General features: G+C 44.3%; 2 protein-coding genes across 6 annotated transcripts in view; one reads left to right on the forward strand and one right to left on the reverse strand.

The window, feature by feature from the left end:
* Positions 1-18481, reverse strand: part of PCYT1B (phosphate cytidylyltransferase 1B, choline) — a 47568-nt gene extending 29087 nt beyond the window's left edge. For 2 of the 5 annotated variants that reach the window (XM_063343385.1, XM_063343404.1), the window contains exon 1: positions 18156-18481. In XM_063343385.1, the coding sequence (XP_063199455.1) occupies positions 18156-18353 (198 nt within the window). In that variant the 5' untranslated portion in view covers positions 18354-18481. Of the gene's footprint in view, positions 1-5762; positions 6010-18155 lie in introns of those variants that run through there. The other 3 variants (XM_063343394.1, XM_063343412.1, XM_063343423.1) reach the window with 3 other exon arrangements.
* Positions 18482-21300: 2819 nt separating this feature from the next.
* Positions 21301-27339, forward strand: part of POLA1 (DNA polymerase alpha 1, catalytic subunit) — a 205507-nt gene continuing 199468 nt past the window's right edge. Inside the window, exons 1-6 of the mRNA XM_063343448.1 lie at positions 21301-21403; positions 22975-23099; positions 24103-24199; positions 24690-24770; positions 25561-25676; positions 25933-25995. Of these exons, the coding sequence (XP_063199518.1) occupies positions 21373-21403; positions 22975-23099; positions 24103-24199; positions 24690-24770; positions 25561-25676; positions 25933-25995 (513 nt within the window). The 5' untranslated portion in view covers positions 21301-21372. The remainder of the gene's footprint in view (positions 21404-22974; positions 23100-24102; positions 24200-24689; positions 24771-25560; positions 25677-25932; positions 25996-27339) is intronic.

Raw genomic sequence — 27339 nt, forward strand, 5'->3', positions numbered from 1 at the left:
AAACTATTTACAGTGGTTTTCTACTCCTTTTTAAAGATATGATACTAACTTTCATAGTAATGACAACAGCACAGTTTAAGAAATTGGTAATATTCTCCTAATAAAAGCTGCTTCTGAAATAGCATTGCATATATGCATTTGCAAACAAGGAATACAATACATGGAATGTAATGTTTGTTCCCTGTGTTTATGTATCATTTGTGAATCCTGAAAAACGTATCTGTAGTCCTGTATATCTCACAAATAAATATTGCAACATGTTTTTGCAGAGACTGTGGCATTTCAGAACGTATACCAATTGCATATCCTTTAATGTAGTAAAGACAAATCACAGTAGATTTTTGGTGTCTAGGGGCAATTTTATTTTTTCTTTTAAGTGCAGCAAAGATTGCTACGTGTCCCCAAGCGCAAACCACATTTGGCATGTTTTTACGGGTTTGTGCTTTTATGTAGTAGCCAACATTTATGAAAATGAAAATTAACCCAGAGCAAACCCAAACTTATAAAGGACCAAAAAGATATTTAGTGAAATAAAGTCATTTTAGGTTCCTCAAATGTAAGGCTCTTTACATATATATTTATGCTTAGTCCCACTTTGAAGTAAACAGATGGCAGACCCCCTAAGTCATAACATCACATTAGAGAGAGAGAGATGTATGGGACACTTTGTAACCACAACAAAATCCCCTAAATTCATCATTAGCTCCTCTGGATAAAATTGCATATCCCTTTCAGTGATACAGGAAATATAAATATGAAGATCTCTGGAAGCTCATGGAAATAAAATATCTGAAATAATTCCTGAGGTTGCATCAGACCCTCCCAAAACACTGTTTGCAAATGCTTTTCTTGCAACTATTTCAATTTTTGTGATTAACATTTCATTGCTTAACAGCAGTAACAGGGCAAACACCTAGAGGAGTCTGCTGCCCCCTTAAACCATTATACAGCTCCAGTGAATGAAAGTACTAAAACTTTCTCCTCTACCCTTCAATAAAATAAAATAAATAAATAAAATGTTTTTCAAATTTACTTGAATTATTTGAAACAATGAAAAAATGAATTCATGTACTCTTATTTCTTCTAAAAAACTAATAAAATAATCAAAATGGCTAAAGCAGCTGATACCTAAAATGACATGACAGCTGTGATCTTCAGTTGCACCTGAGTCTCTTCTCCAAAGTATTGTAGATTTAGTGGCCCCAAGGTATTTGGTGCCTAATTCCAATTGAATTGTAAAAGACTGTAGCCTCTGAATCTTAAGGCAGCAGAAGTAAGGCCAGGAGCAGTCACTAGCATTGCCAGGGTGAACCTCAAATGGCCCTGATGCTTACAGTGCCTTGGCAGCACATGTTTTACCTGCCATATGGATAGGTCCTAAGTCTCCAGTTGGTCTCTCTGTCCTTGCAATGGTGATGCTAAGCAGAAAAAAACTAGTTGGGTAGTTCCACACAGGGCCCTGATGCTCTTTCCTGCACAAGCAAATGGGATCTGGCCACAGCTAGAGCTGCCTGAGAACAGGCATCTGACAATAGCACGGATGTCAAGTAACCATGATCTCGGCAACAGCCCAGTATTCCTGGTGTCACATATTGCCAAGGACAGAGCAGGCAGAGCAAAAAGTACCTATCTGCTTCTTTACATCACCTTGAAGATAGACTCACTTTACTTTAAATTTCCTTTAAATTAATTCCTGCCTGGTCCTGTACTCACCAATGTCCCCACAAGTACAGGCCAAACCTACCACCTACCTGTCTACTCCTTCTTCTCCCTTGTACCTCACCTTGGCAATTCAGGTGGTTTTCTGCCTATCTAGTTTCTTAAGGTTCCTTAAGTTGTGCCTAACTTTAAGTGCTGCAGAAGAGCCTGTCTTCCTGATTTGGGCTTAATCTCACATTAGACTCAAAGCACAATGAGGCAGATACTGCAATGGAACGTACGTTTCATTGCCCTGCATTCCTTTAGTTGGCCTAACCCTAAGGGCTTCAGCCAGTTTTGAAAACAAGACATTAGTACCCAGGTCCCACCAGTACTTCTCCAGATGTTCTCACCAAGGCCTGTGTTGGATGACAGAGACGTCATATACAAGGAATACAAGGAAAAGAAGCTTTCAGCGTATTCAAGGGAAAGATGAGACCAAGTGGTAGGTTTTGAAGTTTGTTTTCAAGTAAGTTTCGATGTGTATTCGGTTTTGCTTTATCTGCAGCACTGTCCTTATAAATTGCCATTGTTTTCTTTTGTGAAAGACACTATCTGGAATTGTCTCCCTGAACAAGGGGTGTTGAAATGCCTGTTTGTTTCTTTCAGGGGGAGGACTGGTAATTCTGAAGGTGCACATGGATCCTTCAAGGAGCTGCCTACACGTGGGACCACAGTCTTGTGGGATCAAAGTCAAACTTTTGATCCCAGGAGACATAAATAAATTATAAAATTAAGCTACACAAGGCTTTGTACTTACTCTTTGGTATTTCCTCCTTTGGTATCTCCACTTGCCTCACTTATGGGCCCTTGTAGCACAGGCAAAGTCTAAGGCTGGGATTCTCAGACTGACATCCACAGCCCAGAAGTGCTCTGCAGCTTGTTGAAAGTTATCCGGGGCGACTGACGTACCTTGAATGTGCATCACGATATGACCAGCAGCAATGTTTATCCCATTTAAAACAATGAAGGCCCCCGTGACCAAACCATGGGAATCCTACAGCTCAAGTAGGAGAAGCAACACTCACTTAAAAAAATGGATGGGACAGTGGTAGGTCAGAAAGTGGCCAAACCCAGCAGTTTGGTTCAGACGAGAAATGGATAAATGCGAAACTAGACAAACCAGGATTGGAGAAAGGTTATTTGTGGGTTTTTTCTTCACTACAAAACTGCTAAAATCACCAATATGGATAAAGCCTGTGACTCTAACTGGTTTGTTTCTCCACTGTGCATTGAGACTAAGGTACACATGTCACTCAGAGAGAGATTTTTCTGGCATTCAGATACGTGGAAGTTGAGAATGTAAAGAAGGCAAAGATTAAGTGAGAGATGGACCAGGGGAACTGACTGAAGCATGAATGCTCATTAATTCTCTAGTTGGTTAAGAAAACCCAAAGAGTGTCTTGGGAAAAAATTAATGGCAATTTATATCACAACAGTACTAGGCACTGGAAAACATCAGGTTTCAATACACACTGAAACTTACCTGAGAATTGCCTTCAATGTCCCCTGTTCTCCTGCTCTTTGAAGGATACAGGGGTTTTCTTTAGTCTTACTGTGACACTTCCTGCCAAGCTAGCAGACTCCATAGCCTAAAATCAGAGGACCTAGTGGCAGATATCCATTAAAAATATTCACAGTTTTAAGGCTTTAAATAAATTATTCCTTTTTTTTAATGAAAAGGATGACAACAACTGTTTCAGACAAGAACTACCCCCTTTTCTTCGTCTAAAATTTGGGCTGATTTTGAAGTTAATATTTATTTTCTTAATGAAAAAATGCTTCCTAAAAATGCGCCTTTCTTAAGAACTTGAAAGCCCAGATAATTAGAGACGTGTAATAACCAATGAACAGCATTAAAAAGTCATCTGTAAATATCACAGACTTTACTTGCCACCAATTATATCATTCCAAGGTACCAAACCCATCCTGAGGTACCATCCTAAGATCCAAGATAATAAAATGATACTAAAATGATAACTGAGACATCCTCTTTAATTTATATTAATGAAGTAAGTGACTTGATTACTGGCCCACCACTGTACGTGCTGCCTTCAAAGGAGTGGGATCAGAAAAACCACTGATGATCTTAAAAAAGATCTGATAGGAACTTGATATCCATGTTATTAGATCATCTGTCAAGGGGTCATTCACTTTAACTCTTCAGGACACCAGCTCTGAATTCTTCTCACTTAAGACATAACTTGTCTATGCTTGCTTGTATCACTCCTTATGCCCTAACCAAGTATTGTGCTATATTTCAAGAGGCAATTTTATATTTTTTTTGCCTGAAGATAATGTAGATCTGCTGGCTGACAAAATATCACTTTATAAGGACACATTTTCCATAAATCTTTATTCAAAACGTCACCATTGTCCATTATTAATTTACCGGTACTCAGGAAGATCTAAAACATCATAATGAATTCCTGTTTTATTCGTGTACTCTAGCTGTCACCTTAATTTCCACAGAAATTATGCTGGAATGCGTGATACTGTAAACACTGGCATCATATTGTCACTTCTTTCTTTAAAATCTTTTAAAATGTCAGACTACATGGAGTAATATATTCAAACGGGTTGTTATATCTGAGCTTTTGACAGAGAAATCTTAGACAGCCTGTACGAACACACTGCGGTAACAACACGTGAGCTAACTTTCCCTATTAAAAGAGCTCCAAAAGCCTTCCATGAACACATGGAAGTCTTCGTTAAAGTTGATTCTAATTATAACACTGGCAAGTAGAAAACATTAATTTAGGTCAGCTCCAATGACTGTTGCTATTTCTTGTCGTATCAGAACAATGTCTCAACTATAGCGTTGAATTTAATTACTGAAGTTTGATGTTTAAATATGTTTTAATTAAGACTGTGACTGAATTCTGGTGTTAAACGATCTAATTTCCAGTACTAAACTGTTGCATCAATCATGCACTTTCACACCTTGATACTCTCTCTGCATTTCTGTGTGTGCATACAGGTATTACTATTATTATTTTTCTGCCACTTTGCCAATGGCACGTACCATGTTAAGAAAAGGAGTGACCATTCCTGACAGAAATAATAAAAGGTTTAAATAAAATAGCAAGGAAATATTCCAGCTATTTTAAGTTAGCACATGAAAAAAAAGGCAGCTCTCAAGATTCTTAACTCCTGGGGTACAGCAGCCTTGTAAAGTTGCCTGCAGAGTCTGAAGGAGCCTTCCCTCCCCTTTAACCAAATGAAAGGAGTTTTTACCTATCACTCTCTTGGCTCTCTTTCATCCTCCTCCCCCCACATCCCCAAAACCCCGCAGCTCTCCAAGACTCTCTTCCTTACACATCCCGAATTGAACAGGCAACTCCTCAGTGGGCTGTGAAGTTGAGAAAAGCGGGGCTTCACCGCTGCTGGGTGCAGTGGCCCGGGCCGAGGGGCCGTCCCGCAGCGCTCAGCGGGACCGGGAGGGGGGTGACAGCCGGGGAGGGTGACAGCAGCCGGGGCCGGGGGGAGGCCGGTATCGGCCATCGCCCCCCGCAGCCGCCTCCTCTGAGTCTACGCTGCTCCTCCGCATTCATCATTGCAGATATGCGGCTTTTTACATATATCTCTCTATATATATCGTGATACGGCTCCTCCGAGTCACACGCTCCCCGTTACCTGAGCTGAGACCCTGGCCGTGTGCCCCGGCACCCCCACGCCCGCCTTTCGCCAAGGCGGCAGACCCTCGACACAGCATCTCTCAAACGCACCCTAATCCGGGGGGGGGAGGGATTATTATTAATTTTTTTTCCTTTTAAAGAAGGGACCAGAAGTGCTGCCCGGCTCCCCCGGTACTCCCCGAGGTCCCCACACTAGCCCGGACGGGACCCGCAGCCGGCGGCGGGGGACGGCCCACCCCCACGGCAGCCTCCGCTTTTCCCTCCCCCGCGGAGGCGCGGCGCTACACAAAGGGACGGGCCTCTCCCCCGCTTCGGTTCCCCCCGCCTCCCCGCCCCAGCTCCCCGCGCTCGCCCCCGGCCCCGCAGCGCCCGGGCGGGAAGGCCGAGGTGGGGCCGATCCCCCGCCCGGGGCCGGGCTCGACTCACCAAGCGAGGCTGGGGGCAGGTGTGCTCCAGCTCCTCCATGGCCTCCGCGGGCCGCGCCTCAGAGGGGGATTTCGGGATACCTGTTTCTGACTCAGCATCGGGCGCCAGCACTGGCATGGCCGGCGGCAGCCTCGCCCCCCTCCCGCCACCTCCGCCGCCGCCGCCCGGGCCCGCCCGGCGCGGGGCTCCGCCGTCACGCGCCTGCCCGCCCCGCGTGGGGTCTTCCCGGGAGCCGCCCGGGGGCACGGCCGCCGCGCGTCGCCATGGCAACAGGGCGGCCACCGGCCCCCCCGCGGTGGGACGCCGCGCTCATTTGCATGCGGCCTCCTGGTTGGCTGCTGCGCCGACGCGCCACCGCGGCCCCCCAGCGGCTCCGCGGTGCTGCAGCGGCACCGGTACCGGTACCGGCCCCGCCGCCGCGGCCCTCCGCCGCCGAGCAGCCCCGCCAGCCGGCCCCGAAGCCCTCCCCAGAGGTGTGCCGGAGCGGTGTGGGCGCCCGTTCAGCCCACACCTCCCGCCGGCCTCGGTAAACCCCCCTCACGGCCCGGTCTGACCCGTTCAAAACTAAGGGCGGGAGGGCGGAGGGGAAGCGGCGGTGCTGAACGGACAGCTCCCGCCCGCCGCGCCGCCGGTACCGGGCGGGTGGGGGGCCCCGGGGGCGGTGGCTGGAAGGGTCCCCCCGGGGCTGGGCAGCGGCCCCGAGGGTGAGCCAGGAGCGGCCGTCCCCTTCCCCTCCCTGGGGCGGCGGGGAGGGGAAAGGTGCCGGGGACGGCTTTTGGGAGGAGGGCTGAGATCGCCGCGCGTGACGGCGGTTGCCGGTTAGCGACGTCAAAAGAAGTCGGGGGACAGGGGGGAGTTTCTTTCAGAAATACATCCTCGCTTCGCCTCGGGGGGAGTTTCGAAGCAATGTCTTTGCAAACTTGTGTTACTACAAAAATGAAGTTGCTTTTTAGTAAACGGAATTATAAGTGTTTCAGTAAAAATGCCATTCTCTTCTGCCACGAGGCGGATAGAAGGACACAGTTTTAAGGGCAGCAGCTCCCTCTAAATGCAGCGGAACGTTTCTATCCCAGTCAAACACGTGACAAGAGCTCCAGGCCCTCAGCGAGGAACCTGGCTAATGCCATCCCCGGGGTCACAGCCACATCTTCACCACAAGCAGCTGCGTCTCCTGCATCGCTGAAATGAAAGTTCTGGCCTTCTCACTCCCGAAGAAGAGGAGAATGTGATCAAGATAATATAAAGCCAATGCTTTTTAGAACGGAGAGACGCCATTGGCTATCATTAACCTTGATAGATTCGTTAAAGTGTATTTCATTAGCTGTGGTGGGCGCTGCGAGCGTTGTTTTTAAAAATCAAGCTTCCTCAAGGGGCACAAACATTCAAGGCCACCCAAAACCATGAGGAGTTACAAGAGAATTGGGCCTCGGGGCTTGAGAGCCTTAATTCAAGTGTCTTATCTTTTGCACACCTGCAAAGCAGGCAGGGTGCAATATGAAAAAATACGTGAGCTTCGTGAAAGGGAAAGGGGTTGGTAAGTGGAGAAGAGGAGATGCAAAAAAAAAAGTAGAAAGAAAAGATAATGTGAAAAGAAAGAATGAGAGAGAAGTCAAGGAAAAAGGAGAAGACATGCCAAAAGAAGTGACTGAGCACGGAAAACAGGTAGCCAAACTAACTAGATCTCACAGCTGAATCTTTTTATCCATTATTCTTTATTTTATCTGTTTATCAGTTATTCTGTGAAGACTACGCACACTATGGAAAGCATACACCAGGGAAATGATTAAACCATGATGAATGCAGTACTCTGTCCAAAATTTGCAGCTCATTTTCTTAAGAAAAATATTTGCAGGAGGGCTACGCTGGTAGAAGATTATTTGGGCAGCACAGTTGGCCAGTGTCAGGACTCGAGCAGCCAGAGGAAGCAGGTAGCTCTTTTATAAACCCAACCACACACGCCAGCTCTGAAGAGACGAGCACTGGTGTGGTGAAGGAGTCACAGCAGGCACGGACGTACCCGAGGTGGGTGTCCAGCCCTCCCAACTTGGGGGGGTGCCTGGGAATAGAGACGAAAGGGAAATGGACCTTCCTGCAGCTGGATGATCGCCGGTAAACTTGGAAATGTAAATTCCTTTGCTTTTTCTTTATTTAAAAAGGTGAATTTCATCTTTGCTTTCATGCTGAGAGTTTGCTATTGGCTCTGGCTGCATTTTGATTCACCTTTTACAGGGATGTTTTTCCATATACATGTAGCATTAAAGAACAGTGTCTCTCTTGCACCAGTGTTATCACCTATCTAAGCTGTGCCAGAATTTCAAAGTGGAGGTGGCGTACTTTTCTTGCTGCGTATTCATTTCCAGCTTTGGGAAATACTTCATAATTTTTTTTAATACTTTGTATTTTTTTTTCCTTCTGTTTGAACAGCAAGATTAAGAAATGCTGTGTACCTCATTAATAGAGAGAGAGCTGAAATGATGGCAGAGGGAAGGTTGTGGGTTCATGTCTATCCAAATGTCCTTTGTCACAGGCCATCTCGGCTCTGATCATCTTAGTCAACATATTGGATATCTTGAATAAGGTGTCCTAAATTGCATCTTCTTCTAGCTGTGGGGGCAAAATGGGCCTTCAAAAGGCTGGACTATGCTATGTCTTCTTTACCCTCTGAAATAAATAAACAAAAATTAGGTTTGACTGGAGAAGCTGAGCATATGGTCTTCTGTAAAGCCTTGTTAGTGAGACAACTTTCAAAAGAACAGTGAAGCAAGAGTGATGGGTGGGAAGGTTCATGCATCTAATTTCTTTTATGTAACCAAATATCCTGCACCAGGCTGAGTACGGTCTCCTGGGCATCATCCTCCTGCCATTCCTTCAGAAGCAACAGGGATGTATAGCCACCGCCTTTAATGACTGAGCTCTTGGCAACAGCTGCTTGGGCTTGAATAGACATCTGATGCATAAGAATCCTGTCCCAGGGTGCATAAATTAACGTTACATGCAAACAAGCCAGGAGACCATGATCCCAATCCTCTTGACACTCATTCCAAGGTCTGAATTGAGCAGACAGCAAACAGGGAAAAAATCTCAGCTGTTAGGAAAGTTCCCTCTGATAGGCAGTGGGGCTTTTTCTATACGGAATGTCAGTTCACAAACTGGAACAATTCGTTCTCCAAGTATGGAGAAAATATATATAAAAATACATATAAGTGCTACATTTAAATCCTCTCCTTTCTCAAACTGAAAGTATTGTCTCTCTCTGAGCTGTGTGAGCAGCTGAACAAGTATCCTGTGGAGATTCTTCTATATACTTCGGCCCTAAGTTTTAAATATCCCCCCGACTTTTTTTTTATTCTTTTTTCAGTTTAGCCATTAAAATTATTAAAATATTTTAGTGGAGCACAGCTGTAACTAAATAAACTTTAATTCCATGTAGACATCAGCACCTATAAAACCTCTGTCGCGCTTTTACCACATTACACATATTAAACTGATCCTAGCAGACTAGCATGGGCAGGCCAAGGTGGCTGAAATCTGAACATGAATTAATGTGTCCGCTTTCCTTAGAGAGAGTCTTTTCTCTACAGTTTATACACAAGAAGCTTACTTCATCAAGGTTCATAGCTGTGCTGTTTAATGTACACTAATTGCATCCTTACCTTAGGCAAAATTCCGAGAAAGAGCAACCTATACTTGGAAACTGGGAATAGACCCATTAAGGACTTCAACCTGCTTGAGCATGGAAATGATATGCATTTCGCAACTAGTTAACAAGGAATGCTTTCTCCTCCTTCTAATGACAAAGCAGTGATATAGCCTGCTATCTTCAGCAGAGTATAATGACTTCTATCCAAGCCACCTGCCAACAAGGTATTTTGGCTTAGATGCTTGCAGTTGTCCAGAGATTTTCCTACTACAGAGAAGTCTGTAAATACTCAACAAAGTCTCCAGGCTGAGGACTGTGGCATTTGCTTTATTAAAGCAAAAATACTCCATTATTCTGATGTCCTTTGTAAAAGCAAGGAGCAGAATGCATTGCAGCCGCTGGAGAATATTTTCAAGTGTCTGAAGTGCCTCAGTGGATCTCAAGCACCAGTTAGCACAGCAGAAGTTGTATTTAAAATGGTCTTCGCATGAGAGAGGCTGCAAGAGTCTTCGGACTTACAAACGAATAGCAATGAAGAGAAACAGACCCTCACATATTTTCTGTTCAAAAGTCAGCAGGAAACTATGGAAAACCAGGGACTGGTATAGTTAAACAGCGTTTGACTTCAAAGCCAAACTTCTACAGAAAACATCACAGAATAAAGTCTTGAATATTTAAGAGATGAGCTGAATTTTGCTTCAGTGTATATATTTTGGATCCTGAAGGTTTTAATGGCTGTCAACTGCAAGACTTTATAAGATGGAGGAATGGCTTAGGGCTAGAGCAGATTAGTTAAAATACTGTGTTTCTGTGTGTATGTGTGTATGTATGTATGTATGTATATATGTCATACTAATTCTATACGTGCTAGAATTGGTAGTCGAAAAATAGCAGAAAAAGATACCTTGTTGCTGAGATAATCAGTTAGTTAAACCACATATGTTTAGCCAGAGATTAAAATCCCACAATGGTAGATTTTTTCCCCACCTGCATAGGTGAGAAAAAAAAGGGAGAGAATGACAGGTATGAATTTAAATACAGCCTATTATTTTTCACTGCCTCCAACACCATCACTTTGCTGCTTCCATGTAATGTTGTCCGATACTGTAGCTTTTGTTCATTTTTAAGTTGTAGTTCATCATTCCAGTGGAACACAGTGCTTACAAACTACCAGCTTTTTTTTAGAAAAAATACAAAATATTTCCTACTTATGAAAGAGTCTTATAGAATTGTATGTAGATTAAATCTGGATTTTTTTTTTTAATACGCAGTGACAGTGTGTAAATTACGAAAAAGTAAAAATATAGGATTTGGTATAACATAAGATTATACCTGGTTCTTTCCATAATTCCATAGTGGATATGTGACTTAATAAATGCTGTATTCTCAGGATACTTGTACAGAAACAAATCAGTCAGTCGTTATATAAGAATTTGTGCTGGTTTTGGCTAGGGTACAGTTAATTTTCTTCACGGTAGCTAGTATTTTGGCTTTGTGCTGGAAACAGTGTTGATAACACAGGGATGTTTTAGCTATTGCTGAGCAGGGCTTACACAGCATCATGGCCTTTTCTGCTCCTCACACCGCCCCACCAGTGAGTAGGCTGCAGGTGCACAAGAAGCTGGGAGGGGACACAGCTGGGACAGCTGACCCCAACTGGCCAAAGGGGTATTCCATACCATATGACATCATGCTCAGCAATAAAGCTGGGGGAAGGTTGGCGGGGGGCCGCTGCTCGGGGACTGGCTGGGCATCAGTCAGTTGTTGGTGAGCAATTGTTTTCATTTGCATCACTTGTCTTTCGTGGGGTTTATTTCTCTCTCTTTGTTATTTTCCTTTTCACTACAATATTATTCTTATTCTTATTCTTATTCTTTTAAACTGTTCTTATCTCAAGCCACTTTTACCCCCCCAATTCTCTTCCCCCATCCCACTGGGGACAGGGGAGTGAGCAAGCAGCTGTGTGGTGTTTAGTTAGGGTTGGGGTTAGACCATGGGAGTTTAATGTAAAATGTCATGTTAAATCCAGTACAGTTTATATATAAATCATCTGAAATCCATAAACTGTTGAAAATAGTGGCTTTTGATGATGCCATTCATCCGTGCATTATAGCACTGTTTTGAATAAGTGGGGCTATCCACTCTATGGTAGGTTCTTTGTGTTCTTGTTCCTTCATGAACAACTTTTATAAGCACTTTCGACAGAAATGGAGAGAAATTATGGTTGTTTTTTGACCAAGAGGCTATCTGTCTTCATTTTATTTTCCACAGTCAGAGCAATAGTCACTTAGTGTGGGCAACATTAGGTCTGTCTGTCCCATTATTAGGTTGTTCTGTTGTCCTTGCTGATTTTAACAATCAAGCTTTTAATTATTGGGTTGTCTGGGGAGGATGAGAGATTTCCTGCAGTGGGACTTTCCTGCTGGATGCACAGAGGTTGGGAAGCACTTCAATTAGCTAACCTCTCTTGGTCATTCCCTTCCTAGAACCCCAACTATTTAGTCAATCCACTCTTATCATAGAATCGTAGAATGTTTGGATTGGAAGGAACCTTTAAAGGTCATCTAGTCCAACCCCCCTGCAATGAGCAGGGACATCTTCAACTAGATCAGGCTGCTCAGAGCCCCGTCCAACCTGACCTTGAATGGTTACAGAGATGGGGCATCTACCACCTCGCTGGGCAACCTGTGCCAGTGTTTCACCACCCTCATTGTAAAAATTTTCTTCCTTATACCTAGTCTGAATCTACCTTCTTGTAGTTTAAAACCATTACCCCTTGTCCTATTGCAACAGGGCCTGCTAAAAAGTCTGTCTCCATCTTTCTTATAAGCCCCCTTTAAGTACTGAAAGGATGCAACAAGGTCTCCTCGGAGCCTTCTCTACTCCAGGCTGAACAACCCCAACTCTCTCAGCCTGTCTTCATAGGAGAGGTGCTCCATCCCTCTGATCATTTTTGTGACCCTTCTCTGGACCCACTCCAACTGGTCCATGTCTTTCCTGTGCTGAGGGCTCCAGAGCTAGACACAGTACTCCAGGTGGGGTCTCACCAGAGTGGAGCGAAGGGGCAGAATCACTTTCCTCAACCTGCTGGCCATGCTTCTTTGATGCAGCCCTGTGCTTTCTTTCTTATGAGAGAGTTTTTCTTAATGTCTACCCTGAACCTCCATTGCTGCAATCTATTGCCCCTCCTTTTTCTTCTACTGGACATAGAGGACAGGTTTACCCTCTTTTGCTTTTTGTATGACTCGTATGGTTAAGATTTTGAAACAATAGTTTGATGATGTGGAGTAGAGAGCTGATATTCAGCAGGTAGGTTGGTATTTTTGTCATGTCTCTCATGACTTTTCTAGGCTAAACTGCCCCAGTTGTCCCAACAGTTTCTCACAGGTCATATTTTACAGATCTTCTCATTATCCTTCCTGTTCTATTTTGGGTTCTCTATAGATTTCTTCCAGAGTGGTGCAAGCACAGTACTACAGCTGCAACTTTACCGCTACCAAGAAATATAATGCTGAGTATTACAGATCTCACTTCTTTATATATCTCAGTAAAAAATTTGCCTATATGAGTCATCTTCTACCTGTCCGGCTTCTTATTGTTACAGATATAATACAATTTAAGAAAAATCTCTTTCCTATTTACATTTAAACTCTGTTGTCATCCGTCCTCTCTCTTTTTCCCCTCTTCTGGCTTTCACTCCAATCCCGTTAAATCTACATAAAGCTAAGGCTGCCTTTCTCGCACATAATTGTATTGAACTCACTTCTACACATTTTCAATCTATCTGGTACCTTCCTTTTCTCCCAGCTCAATTTCAAACTTCTTGGATCGATCTTCAGTATTCTGTCACACTATCTTTTCCAGTATTATAAGTTTCCAATACTTTTCTTTCCCTCCACTGTTCTTGTAAAGCATTATCGTCCCATTTGTCAATTTTTCATGCAAATGCCTTCACAATTTTTTTCCCATACAATCTCAAATGCAAACCTGCCAAGTAAAACATCAAAAAATCATACTGTAAACTGCATTCAAGTGATTGTTGGGGGTTCATGTTTAATATTTTGTGTACCAAAAACTTAGTAACTGGAGTTTTTCATAATCTGGGCAGAGATACACACTTTATTTAAAACCAAGCATGTACTTATGCACTGTATAATGATTATCTGCCAGCTCGTGTAGCTTTTACTAGTTATTAAGATTGTTTGACCCTAAAATCTTATTTCAGTTGCTTATAATTTTTCCACCTTCGAAACTTTTGAACTGACATGATAGCAGCTGAGCATCTTCTACCCAGGAAGCAGCTATGGACAACTCCTACCAGCATAATGCAGCTGTTTCTGGCAAAGAGATTGAGAATACCCTGCAGATATTTTGGGAGCTTTTTCTTTGAAAAACAGGACAACAAAACATCTTTTTTTATATATAAAAAAACCCCAAACCTCATTTAGTCAGAGGCTACATTTGCTGCTTTTTTGATAGACTAATTTAAATTTAAGGGGTGGGGGAGGAGCAAAGATTTCCTAAAGAAATTCTGTTGTAAAAACGCAATGAGGGAAGGTAAGATGTAGACTGTAGAATCAACTACAGGAAACGGAGAAATATGCTTTCTGGATTTACATAGTTAAATGCAAAAGCCAAGTTGTCAGACTAGTATGAATTCCTACCTATCTTTAAGAACGTCAATAAAATTATTAATCCTTTCACTGAATATCTTCAGTAAAGCTTCTCAAACCTTACCTATGTGTACTCACCATGCTATAAAAGTCCTAGGACTTATTTGTCACTCTTTGCTCAGGTACGATATTGAAATGAGATTACTGTCACTTGTTCTCATATTCAAGCACAAAACAATACTGGTGTTTCTGTGGGCTCTCTACCATGTTTGAAAAGGGCTGGTATGGGCTGATATGTCAGGCATGTTCTTTTCACCTTTGGATGACTCAGAGGAGTAAGGCTTCACTGTTTTCAGAAGCGGCCTTCTAGAAGGCTTGTGGAGCATAAAGATAGAGATGGGGGAGAGGGAAACAATAAAGCCACTCCATAGATTGTCCTGATGCATGGAACAGCAGGTCATGGAGTCTCCATCCTCGAGATAGTCAAACCTCAACTGGACATGGGCTGAGCAATCTGCTCTGTCTGGGCCTGATTTGAGCAGGGGGATGACTAGAAATCTCCAGAGGTCACTTCCAACCTGAATTATTCTAAGATCCCACACTTACTCACGTCATCTTACTTGACAAAATGCTTTGTGCTGTGGCCTTAAGGGGAAGAACACTGACAGTGTAAAAGCCTCAGTGAATCTGGGAGAGGTAGAAAAAATTGTGCAAGTAGTTATGGGCGAAAGGTGAGAGGGAAAGTGGAAAGTCTTTTCCCAGTTCCTGTATTATTACTTGTGGATTAAATAATTTCTAAGCAGGTCATGAGTTTTTGAAAAATACATGTAAGAATGAGAAAATTAGTGACCCTTAGTAACAGCTAAACTTCTGTAGTTGCACTGCCCTAGCACAGTGAAATATTAATGATACCAGAAAGCCAAATATAAGTGGAAAGTGATTCAGTGTGTAAGATCTTGTTATAATAAATGAAGGGCTCTGGACATGCTATTAGGTTGACGTGGAATCTGTGTCAATATCCTGAATGCATTAACAGGCTTTAATACCCCTGATCACCCTCAGCTGGGGTGTCCCCATATCCTGCTGCCCAAGGGCCAAAGAGCCCCACTTCAGTTCAGCCCTGGGCCTTCCATCCATGCCTGAACTATGCTGTAGGTGTGGGTGGCTCCAGGTGTGTTGCAGCTGAGCATGGCCATGGACCCACTTGATCTTGACCTCAACCCACAGACTGACTTCCTGCCCTGCCTCATCGCCGCGGACTTGCCTGGTGATCGCTGGGCTTGTGTCTGACCCGCGTTACCACCACTGGACCTGCCCCTGACTTGTGCTTCTGGCTTGCCTGTGGTGATGAGGCAAGTTTGAAATCTTGCTTGATGACCTGGACTCTTGGCTGGGCCTGCCCTGCTCACCTCCCTTGTGGGCTGTGGGATGGGGCCCTGGGTGGCAAGGTCCCTACCCCACCAGCCATACCATATTGTTGTCTCCCTGTCCTTAGGGAACAGCTGACCCTTGCTGCACCCTGACATCTAGTTCAGGCCTTCCTGAGCCCTGAATAGAGCACACTGGGGTCTGGCCCATGGCTGTGTGGGGTCTTCTCTGGTGATTCCTCCTGAGTCATCAGCCTGACCATGGGCTTTTGTGTCCCCACCACGCTGGCCAGCTCTAGGCTCCTGAGTGAACCCTCTTCCCAGAGCCCACCTGGCAGCCCCTGGGTGCTGGTCTCCAGGGCTCCTGCCACCCACAAGTCCCCTCTGCCATGGCCCTTGTCCCTGCCCTGGCTCAGTGTCCATGAAGTAGCCCACTGACAGTCCACAGCAATTAAACCACTCCACAGCAAATCCCTCCTGAGCCCAGATCTCTGTAAGGTGTGAGGACACACCTTACTTGGGCCTCGGGGCCAGGACCCTGAGGGCACTGACAGGCTTGACCAGCCTCCCCTGGGTCCCCTGCCCTCTGCCTGGGGGCTCTGTTGGAGTTCTGGCCTGCACCATCAGTCCTTGCTGCAGCTGGGCTGTAGGACTGCTGGTCTCCAGTTCAGCCACAGATTCCTAGCCTGACCTTGGACCTGCCTTGTCACTATGGATTCATCTGGTGATCCTCAGGCTGTGTCTCACCCCGGTTACCATCATGGGGCCTGATCCTGGTCCCCACCCACGGGCTGAGTCCATGGCTTGACCTTGGACCTTCCTCATCACCGCGGACCTGACTGGTGATTGCTGGGCTGTGTCTGACCCAGCTTACCATCACTGGACATGACCCAGAGCCACGTTTCTGGTTTGACCTCGGGCCTGCTTCATCACCACAGACTTGTCTGCTCTGGCTTCTGGGCTCCCATCCCCAGGCTGTCCTGCTCATGGTCCTCAGGGGCTGGGGGTCAGGGCCCTGACTGTCCTGCTTCATTGGTCCATTGCTGGACAATTGCTGGTCCATTGCTGCTTCTCCAGGCTTTGAGCCCAGCCTCCACCAGCACCAGCACAGCGATGGAGAGGTGTCAGGATTACAACTAGACTTTGCAGCATGTCATGATGCTTTCCTCCTTCCTGCTGAAGAGATGTGAAACGGTGAGAGTACTCACCCATGGAAGCACACTTGATCTTCAGCCAGGTCTTGAAATGTAACAGCCTCTCTGCAGTAATGTTCTGCTTATACATTAATTGTTCATTTTTGTGCAATTGTAAAGAGAGAGTGCTGAAAGTAGTTAAAACAGAGACTTTCATGCTGTGGCAATAACTGTATGCTTTTGAATACCACTGGCATCGGATTTAATTCTTAGACATTATAATTATGCGAGGGCTCATTCTCTGTGAGTTTGCTCTAGCTTGTCTTCCTTATTTAATTTACATTATAATATTTTGTACTTTTCTTCTAGGCTTGAATAGAAATATTGTATTAGGCAAGGAGGTGATTGGATTCTGCTCTCTGCTCTGGTAAGTGTAATTCCACCAATTCTGGTAGTTACTATGATTCACTGTAATTTAATGGCAATCAGAATTTAATGTTTGTTTTTATTAAAAAAAATAGTTCTGGATCTTCATTCCATAGACCTTTGTTTTTCTGTCAGAATGGAAATCAATGTGTTGTTCTAGTTTCTATTTCACATTTGCATTTCAGAGCCTTAACATCCTAATAGTGACTTTATTCTCCTCAGCCTCATGTTAGCAGGTAACTCAGGTAGGTAATTAAAAAGAGCTGTGCAGTGAACAAAAGGCATTTACAGGCGTAGTAAGCAAGATAAACAAATGGAGAAGAATCTATTTCTTCTTATTTCTATTAGTTAACTATTGTGAAGAGTTTTGAAAACAAAGACCTATTGGTAAGTAATAATTCAACACTTTTGATTTTTAATTTATGTAATCTGTGCTCCTTTAGGAGTTTAGTCCCCTATACAGCCCATACAGGCTGTAGTAGTTTAAGTAACTCGCGTTGAACAGTCACATGAATAGCACAGTTTAGTAAGCAGCTACTGAAATGGACTAGTCAAAAAGCTGAATCCTATCAGATGTAAAACTTTACATTAATTGAGTGATAACATGAATTAATTCAGACCAATACAAGGATTAAAAGTAAGAGAATGAAATACTCCACGTTTGTAGGAAACATACACATAAAGCATATACACTCATATAATGAGCACTAGCACACGCGCACACACGCACACACACATACAATTTTCCACAAAGACAGTCTGTACTTAACAATAATATAATGTTTAGGCACTTTGAGTCAGACGTAGTACTGATGAATTTGCTATTTCTGCTATATCTCATGGTTTACTCACATTCTGTTTCTTATACCACCCCTCTTAGTTCCAACAGATTTTTTCATCATTAAAAAAATTATCAACCATAAGCTTAATGTGTAATGTCTGAATCTCAGCATTTTAACTTTTTTCCTGCTGTCTTTGAGAGAGATCAAACATGCCATAGACGTAGAAGGGAAGACAAGAATAATCCTCAATATAGTAATTATTTTTTCCTTTTAACTTTGGTTTGGTACTATATTCCATTTGTACTTTCATATGTTAACATATACTACTGTTTATATTATCTTGGAGCTCTTGCAATGAGTTTACAATATTTTCTATTCATAGCTTACGTATTTAAATTACAGCTCTAACAACATGTAAAATACATTTGTCACCTTTCGTTGAAATCTGGGAGTTTCCTGAGCTTCCTCTTCTGTACCGTGTTTTTGGCTGCCTACCATCTTCGTTACTGTGCTTCTCTTGCACTTCTCTCTGCAGCTATCACACTTTCCTTGAGAGAACCTTGGGTGGCTCTGGACTGCACAGTGGAATTCCCACTTCTTGTACTTAAAAGACAATTGAGCAAAGGTCATGCCAAGTTGTTTTTGTATGACTGTCCCAAGGGAGGTTAAAGATCAGCTCAAAGTAATCTGCTGTGATAAAGCCATTTAGCAGAGGAAGTCCCAAATCTTGCTGGGTTATTTTTCTTTTCCACAGCAAAGTGCATCCCCTGCCCCCTCCCTTTTTTTTCCTCCCTGCAGCATTTAAATATGCTTGTTACGCTGTGCTGCAGGAAACAGATACATTCTTGTTATGGCCAGAGATGAATGTCAGGATTGAACTATCATTAATGAAAAAGGCTTTTGTTCGATCCGTGCTGTCCCACAGTGGAGCTATGGCAACAACTTCAGTTTGGTACATTAACTGTATCACTGTGTACCCGCTCAAGTCATGGCATCACCTGAATGACAAATATGCCACTGTTTGTATGAGAGCTGACAAAGGGTATTGTGGTTTTTTTTAATCAAAAGCATTAATATCCAGCCAATTCAAAATTCCAAAGCATGTGAAAGCTAGGTATGCGTGAAATGCAGTATCACTCTATTTTTATTCAAACTCAACAATTTTGTGACATTGTTATTTTATAAATATTTCTCTGTTGTAGCTTAAAAAACTGAGTAACTTCTGAATTTGAACCCCACATAATGCTTGTTCATGTGACCTTGTTTTGTGCGTGTTTTTAAAAAAGGAGAAAAAAACCCCATCAGTGGATACACTGCACCAAATGAAAGGCCGTCTGTAAGTCAGAGAGGCATTCTTCCTATAGCTGTCAGTGTTCCCAAGGATGCGGGTTTGCTCCAGCCGAGCTGATCTAATAACCAGCTACTGCTAAGAGGGGTGGTCTCACTCTCTCGTGTGCCTGGGAATGGGCATGTTGGGGTGGCTGGGGGAGTAGACTGGTCTCTTCTGAGCTGTTACAGGCAGTTACGGTGGTTCTTCTGCTTCCATTCAAGACTAGGTCCAGCTGTGAGAGGTGACATTGTATCATCAACCGTGTAAGTAAGAAGGATCAATGCCTGGTAGTTTTTTTATTTCTCTTACCAATGCAAAGGAGTCCTTGTGGAGAAGGAAAATAACTTTAAATTTCAGAACCATAAAAAATCTCTCTTCTAGACAGCTGAAAATAGTCAGTACATCCAGGCCAAACAATACTAGCTAACGCTCCTGTAACAGCATATCGTTTGAAAGGACAGAGTCCTGTTCACTCTCAAATAGCTCTGAAGTGCTGGTGCCACCTGTCTTCATAAGAAGCTGGAGTCAGTGCCTAACATATTTTCATAAGCAGCAAATGGTCCCCCAGAAATTCTGCAAATAAAGGTGGCAAGTTCTTTGGGTAGTGACTGGCCAGCACTGATGTTTTTGGAAAAAAGATCCAGGTTCATCTGTGGTGAAACAGCACAACTCCCTCCAGTTTCCCTGGGTTTCTTAATGAAGGCGCAGGCAGATAGATCTAAACCATTTTAGAGGAGAGGACTTGTAAAGCTTCGGTTGTCTTAACTGAGGTCTTTTAAAACATTTCCAACTATACTTAAAACTGAAATATAGCCTTTTCTAGACACAGCTTTTGCTCCTCAGTTGAAGGCTGGCTTGTAATACTTGACACATGAGAGTAACAGTATCTCCGTAGCATCAAGATGAGCAGAACATACTCCACTTCCCCACCCTGCCAAAATCAGGTGTATGCAAGGCAAAAGCTAGCAGGTCTTTTCTCTGAGCCCTCCATGCACTTGGCTTCTTAAGAAATCCAGTCTGAATTCATTTTCCCATGCCTAGCAAGGAAGGGTGGGGGGAAAAAAAAAAAGGTAAAGGGATTTGGGAAATGGAAGGGCAACCATTTATCCATTTTGTCACTAAACTGACCAGCCACTCCCTGTTTTTGAAGAGACGGGAGTAATTCACTGAAGGAGCTCCTGAAACTTGTGACGGGTAACGATACCTAATCTAAATATGCAAAAAGAAAACCATGGCTACTATGGTTGTTATTCATAGCCTGTCATGATCACCCTCCTAGCTCCTATGGTTATATATTGCTTAAAACGTGTGGGAAATGCTTGTTTCTCCCAGCACGTACTGATCTGCTGACTGTTATGTTGTTGCAGGCTGTGGCCTTCCAGTACCTGAAGGGGGCCTACAGGAAAGCTGTGGAGGGGCTGTTTGCAAGGGCGTGTAGCGATAGGACGAGGGGCAATAGTTATAAACTGGAGCAAGGTAGGTTTAGATTAGACATTAAGATGAAGTTCTTTACAATGAGGGTGGTGAGACACTGGAACAGGTTGCCCAGAGGTGGTGGAGGCCCCATCCCTGGAGACATTCAAGGCCAGGCTTGATGAGGCTCTGAGCAACCTGATCTAGTTGACGATGTCCCTGCTTACTGCAGGGGGTTGGACTAGAAGACCTGTAAAGGTCCCTTCCAACCCAACACATTCTATGATCTCCAGCTTTTAAGGCGACTGACAAAAACCACCACCTTCTCCCAATCTCAGCCCGTGCATTTACGCTATTTTGCCTCAATTAAGGCTCCACACCACGGTGGTTCAGGGCCTTTATATCCCTGCAGCAGGCGGCAGTTCTGATGGGCGTCCCGTCCGGCCCCGCCCTCGCCCCCTTGGGACAAACCACCAACTGCAAACCCGCGGCTTTAGCGGCGGGCCCGGCCCGGCCCCGCAAGCCTCCTCAGGCGGCCGAGGCTGCCAGCTCAGGCCTCGGCCAGAGCCCGGGCCCACACATGCCGCCGGCGGCACAGGCCTCGCCCAGGAAGTAGCTCCTCCTCGCCCGGGGCTTCCTGTGCGGCTCTCGGGTGGGAGGGAGGCAGGCGGACGGAGCCCCCCGCCCCGCGGCCGCCCAGCGCTCCCCGACCCGGCCGCCGCCGCTCATCCTCCCGCCCCCGGGGCCGGCGCTGGGGCCGGGCCCGCCCCCGCGCGGGGCGGCGGGCGCCGCAGCCGCTGATTGGCTGCGGCCCTGCCGGCGGCTCGCGGGGCTGCCGTCTCGCGCCACTTTCGCGGCAGCCTTGGCGCCAGCGGAGCGGGGCCGGGCCGGGCCGGGTCGGGCGCCATGGCGGAGAGCGGCGCTCGCAGCCGGGACGGTGAGGCCCGTTGCGGTGCTTGCTCGGAGGGGACGCGGCCGTCCGGGGCTGCCGCCGCCATCAGTTGGGTTTTAGGCGGGGGGCAGCGGCGCGGAGGTGGCGGCGCGCGGGTGGGGGGGGGTGGGGTGTGAGCGCGCGCACCGGGTGCGGGAGCGCGCGTGCGCGGCGGGCAGCGCGCCGAGAGGGTCCCGCGTCCCTGTCCGGCGCCCCCCCCGCACCGGGCGTCCGGCGTCCCCCCCCCCCCCCACCCCCACCCCCCAGCCGAGGGGTGTCTTGGCGTGGCGGCAGCCGCACTGCCCGAGCGGGGGGACTCTCTCCCGGCGGGCCGGGACGGTGTGTCTGTGTGGGGGTTTATACCCAGGAGGGGCCCCCCTAAGCCCCGCACCGCTCCCCCGCACCGGCGCTGGTTTCCCCGCCCGGCGGTTAGGCCGGGTTATCCCGGGCGGGTGTGTGGGCTGGCCGGCTGGGGGGGGGGGGGTGTGTCTCTCGCTGCTGAGGGTGAAAATAGCGTTTGTGTAGGGAGGAGCGTGTGGCTTTAGTCTCTGGCTCACAGTAAACACGAAGAATTGACAGAAAATCTTGTGTAAATGCAGCCGAAGTGTTACCTTTCCACAGTTCTTCCACATCTGGTACCAGGCAGCCTAAATACCCCTTTTTTAGCCCATCTCAGCCCTTTAGCAACCCAAATCCTTGTTGGCTTGTCTCCGTTGCGCTGCCTAGGTGCGTGAAGGATTTGGGCTCCTGCTGTCACCAGGAAGGGACTGGCTGCCTGGCCTGGCCTGGTCTGGCCTGGCCTGGCCACTCGCGCTGGCCACGGGTCTTCTCTGGCTGCAGCCAGGGGATCGGGCCCCTCACACCAAACCATTCGTCTTGTTCCTGGGCTGGTGGTCTGCTTCCATCAGCTGGATTGGGACCGTTCGTTCGCTGTGGGCAGATAAATGTGTCCATCACCCCCTACCCCCCAAAAAAATAATAAAAAAAAAAGGTTAAGAGAAGTGGAAGCACCTTGCTGGGGGGAGTGCTGCCACGGGAAGGAATTGTAGGCGGAAACAGGGCAGCAGTTTTCTGTCGACAAATTACTAGTTTCTCTCAGTCGAGCTGCACTCTTAAACATAGTGAAACAGCCTAAAAAATATATACGTATATTACTGCTTTGTAGCAATATAGGCCTTTTCTAAGTCAGTCTCAGTCTGTTCCTGAGTTGTCATGGAGACATGCAAAATAAAAGGAGCTGGAAGTTCCCAAGGAAAGAGGGGGGGGGATGCTTTGCAGATAGGGGTTGATGAGATTTGAGAGGTGCTTTGGAAATCTAGATGGTAGCTTCTTGCTGAGTGTGAACTGGCATGAAGTCTGTTTGATCTCTGTGCATGTCTGAGACCACGCCTTCAAGTGTAATTCCAGAACTGGCTTATCTAGAGCCATCCGTGACTGTGTGCTTTTAGCTAAGTAGGTCTCTACGTTGATTTTTAACAAAACTGCATCCACCTAGTAATACATCACTGAACATCAAGTGCCACAGATGACAGCACCTCATTACTAAACTTAGTTCTCTTGTCTTCAATTCATCGCAGCTATGCATGAGTCTGAAAGTTTTGCAGCATTGCGTTCTAGACGCGAGAAGAAGTCTAGAAGAGGCCAGCAAGAAGCACTGGAACGTCTGAAAAAAGCCAAAGCTGGTGAAAAAATAAGATATGAGGTGAAAAATTCCTCGTCTTTCCTTTTTAATAGAAACTGAATGTGAGCCAAGATGTTTAACTACCTACCCTTTATATATATCTAAAAATTATGGAAAACAAAATCTGCCTTTCAGATCAGCTTTTTTTATTTTTTTGAAGGTGTATGTTTTTCAGAATGTTTTGTGGCTTTCTGGTGTCATTTATTTCTTTCTGTTTTCAAAACTAAAACAGTTCTAGTAACTGCAATTCAAGCATGCTTGATATTACTTGATAACTGCCCCACAGGGAAGGACCAACTTTTAAAATGTAATTGGATAATTAATGTTATGATAGGAAGTACTTTTTTTTTTTTTAAACTTCAAATGATTTTAAACTTTAAATTAATTTCAAAGCCTTACATGACTGAAATCCATTAATATTGATATGCTGTGTTTCCACAAAGAACCCAAAATTTAAGTATTTCACTGGTAGAACTGAAATGTGGCAGTGTAACATTGCTACTGCCCAATTAATTGTAATGCCAACAGGAAGTGACTTCCACATTGAGGTGGATAAATTTAAAGAAGCCTGAAGCGTGTAGATCACTAAGATGCAAGTTCACTCTGAGGCACAGAAGAGCATCTTCAGCGCTGTGCTTGGGCACATCAAATCACCTTCCTTTTCATTGAGCTCATCTTGGTGTTTGACAGTAGAGCCAAAGGTCAGAAGTCTCACCATTGCTGGGAATGTTTGGATTTTTTTTGTAATGTGAAATAAGCAATAAACCAATGAAACCTCTGCCCTTCAGGAAACCTTCAGGAGATTTTGAGTTTCAGTATACTGTGATTTAAAAATTGATAACTTGTCTTTTGTCACTGCCAAAAAAGAAACTTAAACTGAATGAATAACTGCGCTTACTAGTTGTGAACATTGTAACGGTGTAGGGAAACGTGCATTTCTCGGGAGCTTGCTAGTCTTACTAATGACCTATATTAATAAATAATGGTATGGGAACTGTTAATCCTCAGTATACCTTAACTGTAGGTTGAGGAGTTCACAAGTGTTTATGATGAAATAGATGAGGAAGAATACTCCAAGATGGTCAGAGAACGTCAGGATGATGACTGGATTGTCGATGATGGTATGTTCATTTGGAAAGTTATTTTGATTATAGTGTTATAACTCAGTTGGGCTTCATAATGTTCACGATTTGAGGTAAGTTCTAGTTAGTACATTCTTACAAATTGTTTTAAGAGACCAAAAAAAGATAAGTGTTTATATGGAAATGAATCTTTTGCATTGTTCTTGTAGTAGTGTATTAGGATGATAATGAAAATATTTTTCCATTAAGAACTGTTTTTGAAATTTTATTTCCAGTTATCAGTGATGTAACTTTAAAAAAAAAGTACTGTAATTGATAATTTCTAATTAAACACATAATAATATATTTAGTGTAATAAAAGATAAACCTGAGTGCTGTAGTTCTTAACACTTCTGTATTTATAACTTTTGCACTATATTAAAGGGAAAAAGAATGTTTAAATATGTAAAACTTTGGATTATGAATACATTTAGAAATATCAGAAGACAGAATTAAAAATGCAGATTTTTAACAATTTGTTCTTCTATAGATGGGACAGGTTATGTAGAAGATGGAAGGGAAATCTTTGATGAAGATCTGGATGATGATGCTCTTGGTTCCAGTAAGAAAGGTAGGTTGAACATGACCACTGTAGAAAGTGTTCCAGAGGCTTTTAAAAGGTACCTAAAATGGGCAACTTCTTGGCATCAGTATGTGGTGAATATGGCCAAATGACATGTTACTTGAAGCTGTGTAGCTCTGTGCCTGTGACTGTGGATTTTGTTTAGCCCCCATGATGCAGAAGACAGAGGTCCACAAATTGAGACCAAATCACACTACTTCAGCACTACCGGGGCAATTTTGCTTACAGTCTTCTATGGGATACGGATTTGCCTCTAGAACAAATGCACCTGGGAATGATCTTGGTTTCCAAAGCCAGTGTCTAAAGGATGCGTGGTCTGTCTTGCCACTGGAATACTTGCATGCTTTTAAAGAGCTGGGATCAAATGATTTTGCCAACTTTTATGAAGTTGGTGGCAAACTGAGAAAGTGAGTCTGATGTTGAGAATCCAAGCCTACTGCCAAACTCTTGGACACTTGTTTTTTGTTTTTTTTTTCTGGAGATGCTTCCATGTAAATTATCTTGGGCCTGTTTCTGGAGTAAGAACTTGAGTATGCAAGGAGCATCTCTGATGTGACTAGGAAAGACAGGGTGCTGATAGGGCTTTGTTTTTTGTGTGTGTGTGCATGACAGCTGTTACAAAGCTGGCAGCAAATGAAAGACAATTAGGCTTCATTTCAGCCCGCATTGTAAAGGTGGATGATGTAGACTACCTCTGCTGTCTATTCCTGCTAATAACTGGAACCTTAAACATTGAGCTTTTCTGATGTAGAATTCACAATTTTATATTTTTCTGTAGGAAAAGGTGTCAAAACATCTACAGTTGGTAATAAGAACGTGAAAAAATCTGTGGTGTCAAAGCCGAACACAATTAAGTCCATGTTTATAGCCAGTGCTGGGAAGAAAAACACAGATGTAAGTTTTTACATTTTTGAATTTAAACGTTTCTAACTTGTTTGCAGTATTTTAGTGGGAGTGGAATAAAGCAAAGGCTCACTTCAGTTTCTTGTGTCTAGCAAGACATAAGCTCCTGTTACAATCTCTTGTGTTCGGAGCATTCCTGAAAATGTTGTGTGTATTTTGTAGAAACCCTTTAGTCATTTGCTGCTGGTCTGCGCATTGGGTTTGCACATATAACAAAGAACTGTTTGGCTAATCTGTTATTTTACAGAAAACTGTGGACCTGTCAAAGGATGATTTACTGGGGGATATTCTTCAAGATCTTAATGCTGAAGTAAGTATATTAATAAAATCTGCTTGAAACACCTTAATCCATTCACTTTTCTTGCCGTGGAACATATCAAGAAAACAAAGTTCTTCCTAAAACTAGACTATCTAAGATTGATTTCTTCCATGGCACATCTGCTTGGTGTAGTCCATGTATGCATGCAGTCTGCCTGTCATCTCCATCATGCAGAAGTTGCCTGACTATTTTGGTTTAAGACAAAAGTACTACGTCCTGATCAGAGATGGTTTATATTAATGTGATATAGAGCCTGAGCTAATGCAGCCTTCTAGGTTTTAGTCAGCTTGGAGCGAAACAGGACTTACCTGCGTCTGAATCGTGTACCATATATGTGTATCACCAACCTCCAGCCAGTATCCTGTAGGTTATTTCCATCTGGCGTCTTTGGGTTCACAAGAGGAGCTGAGGGAGGACTGTTTCAGCAGATGACGTAGCCTGAACTTCTGTCTGCTGCCTCCTGCTTTCCACAGTTTGCTACAGAGAACCCGATGACCACTTCCTCTGAGTTAGGAGTGCAGGATGGCTGCTGTAGCTGGGGTGGACGGTCTGAAATGAGGCTGTTCCACATCATTAATGACTTTTCAATGAGTTAATGCCTCTTAGCAGAATTTCTCAAAACTGAAAAGATTGCTCACATGTGAACTGTGAAACTGCTGCAGTGGTGAGATATAGGATTGAAATATGTTGTATCATAACAAGCATAATGTAAGAGGGGTATAGATGTTCCAATATAAAGTTGTTCTATTGGTTTTGTGCGCTTACTATTTTACTCCTCCCTATGGCATCTGATTGAGTGTTATAATATCTTAGGCTATCAAAAACCCTCAAATCATTAAGCAAATGCATTTTAATGCTGTCAAATTCTGTGGAGCATTGATTAGGGGAAATAGTGCTAGTAATTACACTATGGCTTCCATTTACTTAGTAATAGTAGTTAGCTATTGGTTTTTTGGCTTTGTTGTTTGTTCTCTAAAATTTCTTTTGTTACTAGCTGTTGATAAGGATGTGCATACAAAATCTGTACATGTAAATAAATTAAAATGGCTTTTCCTCTAGTGTGATAGTGCTGAAAGAGCACTTCTACCTTTTTTTAAGGCATGTGTGCTCAGTACTACTGTTTCGGCAGACATAGAATCATAGAATCTTCATGGTTGAAAAGGACCTTTGAGATCATCGAGTCCAACCATACACACACAAAAAACCGCAACCCTACAATCTCTGTCACTAGAGCATGCCCTGCAGTGCCAAATCTATGCGTTTCTTAAATACCTCTAGGGATGGTGACTCAACCACATGAAGAACAGCACACCAGTTAGTCTGATACTTGTGAAT

The sequence above is a fragment of the Chroicocephalus ridibundus genome, chromosome 1, assembly GCF_963924245.1.
Source record: "Chroicocephalus ridibundus chromosome 1, bChrRid1.1, whole genome shotgun sequence".
NCBI classification, from domain to species: domain Eukaryota; kingdom Metazoa; phylum Chordata; class Aves; order Charadriiformes; family Laridae; genus Chroicocephalus; species Chroicocephalus ridibundus.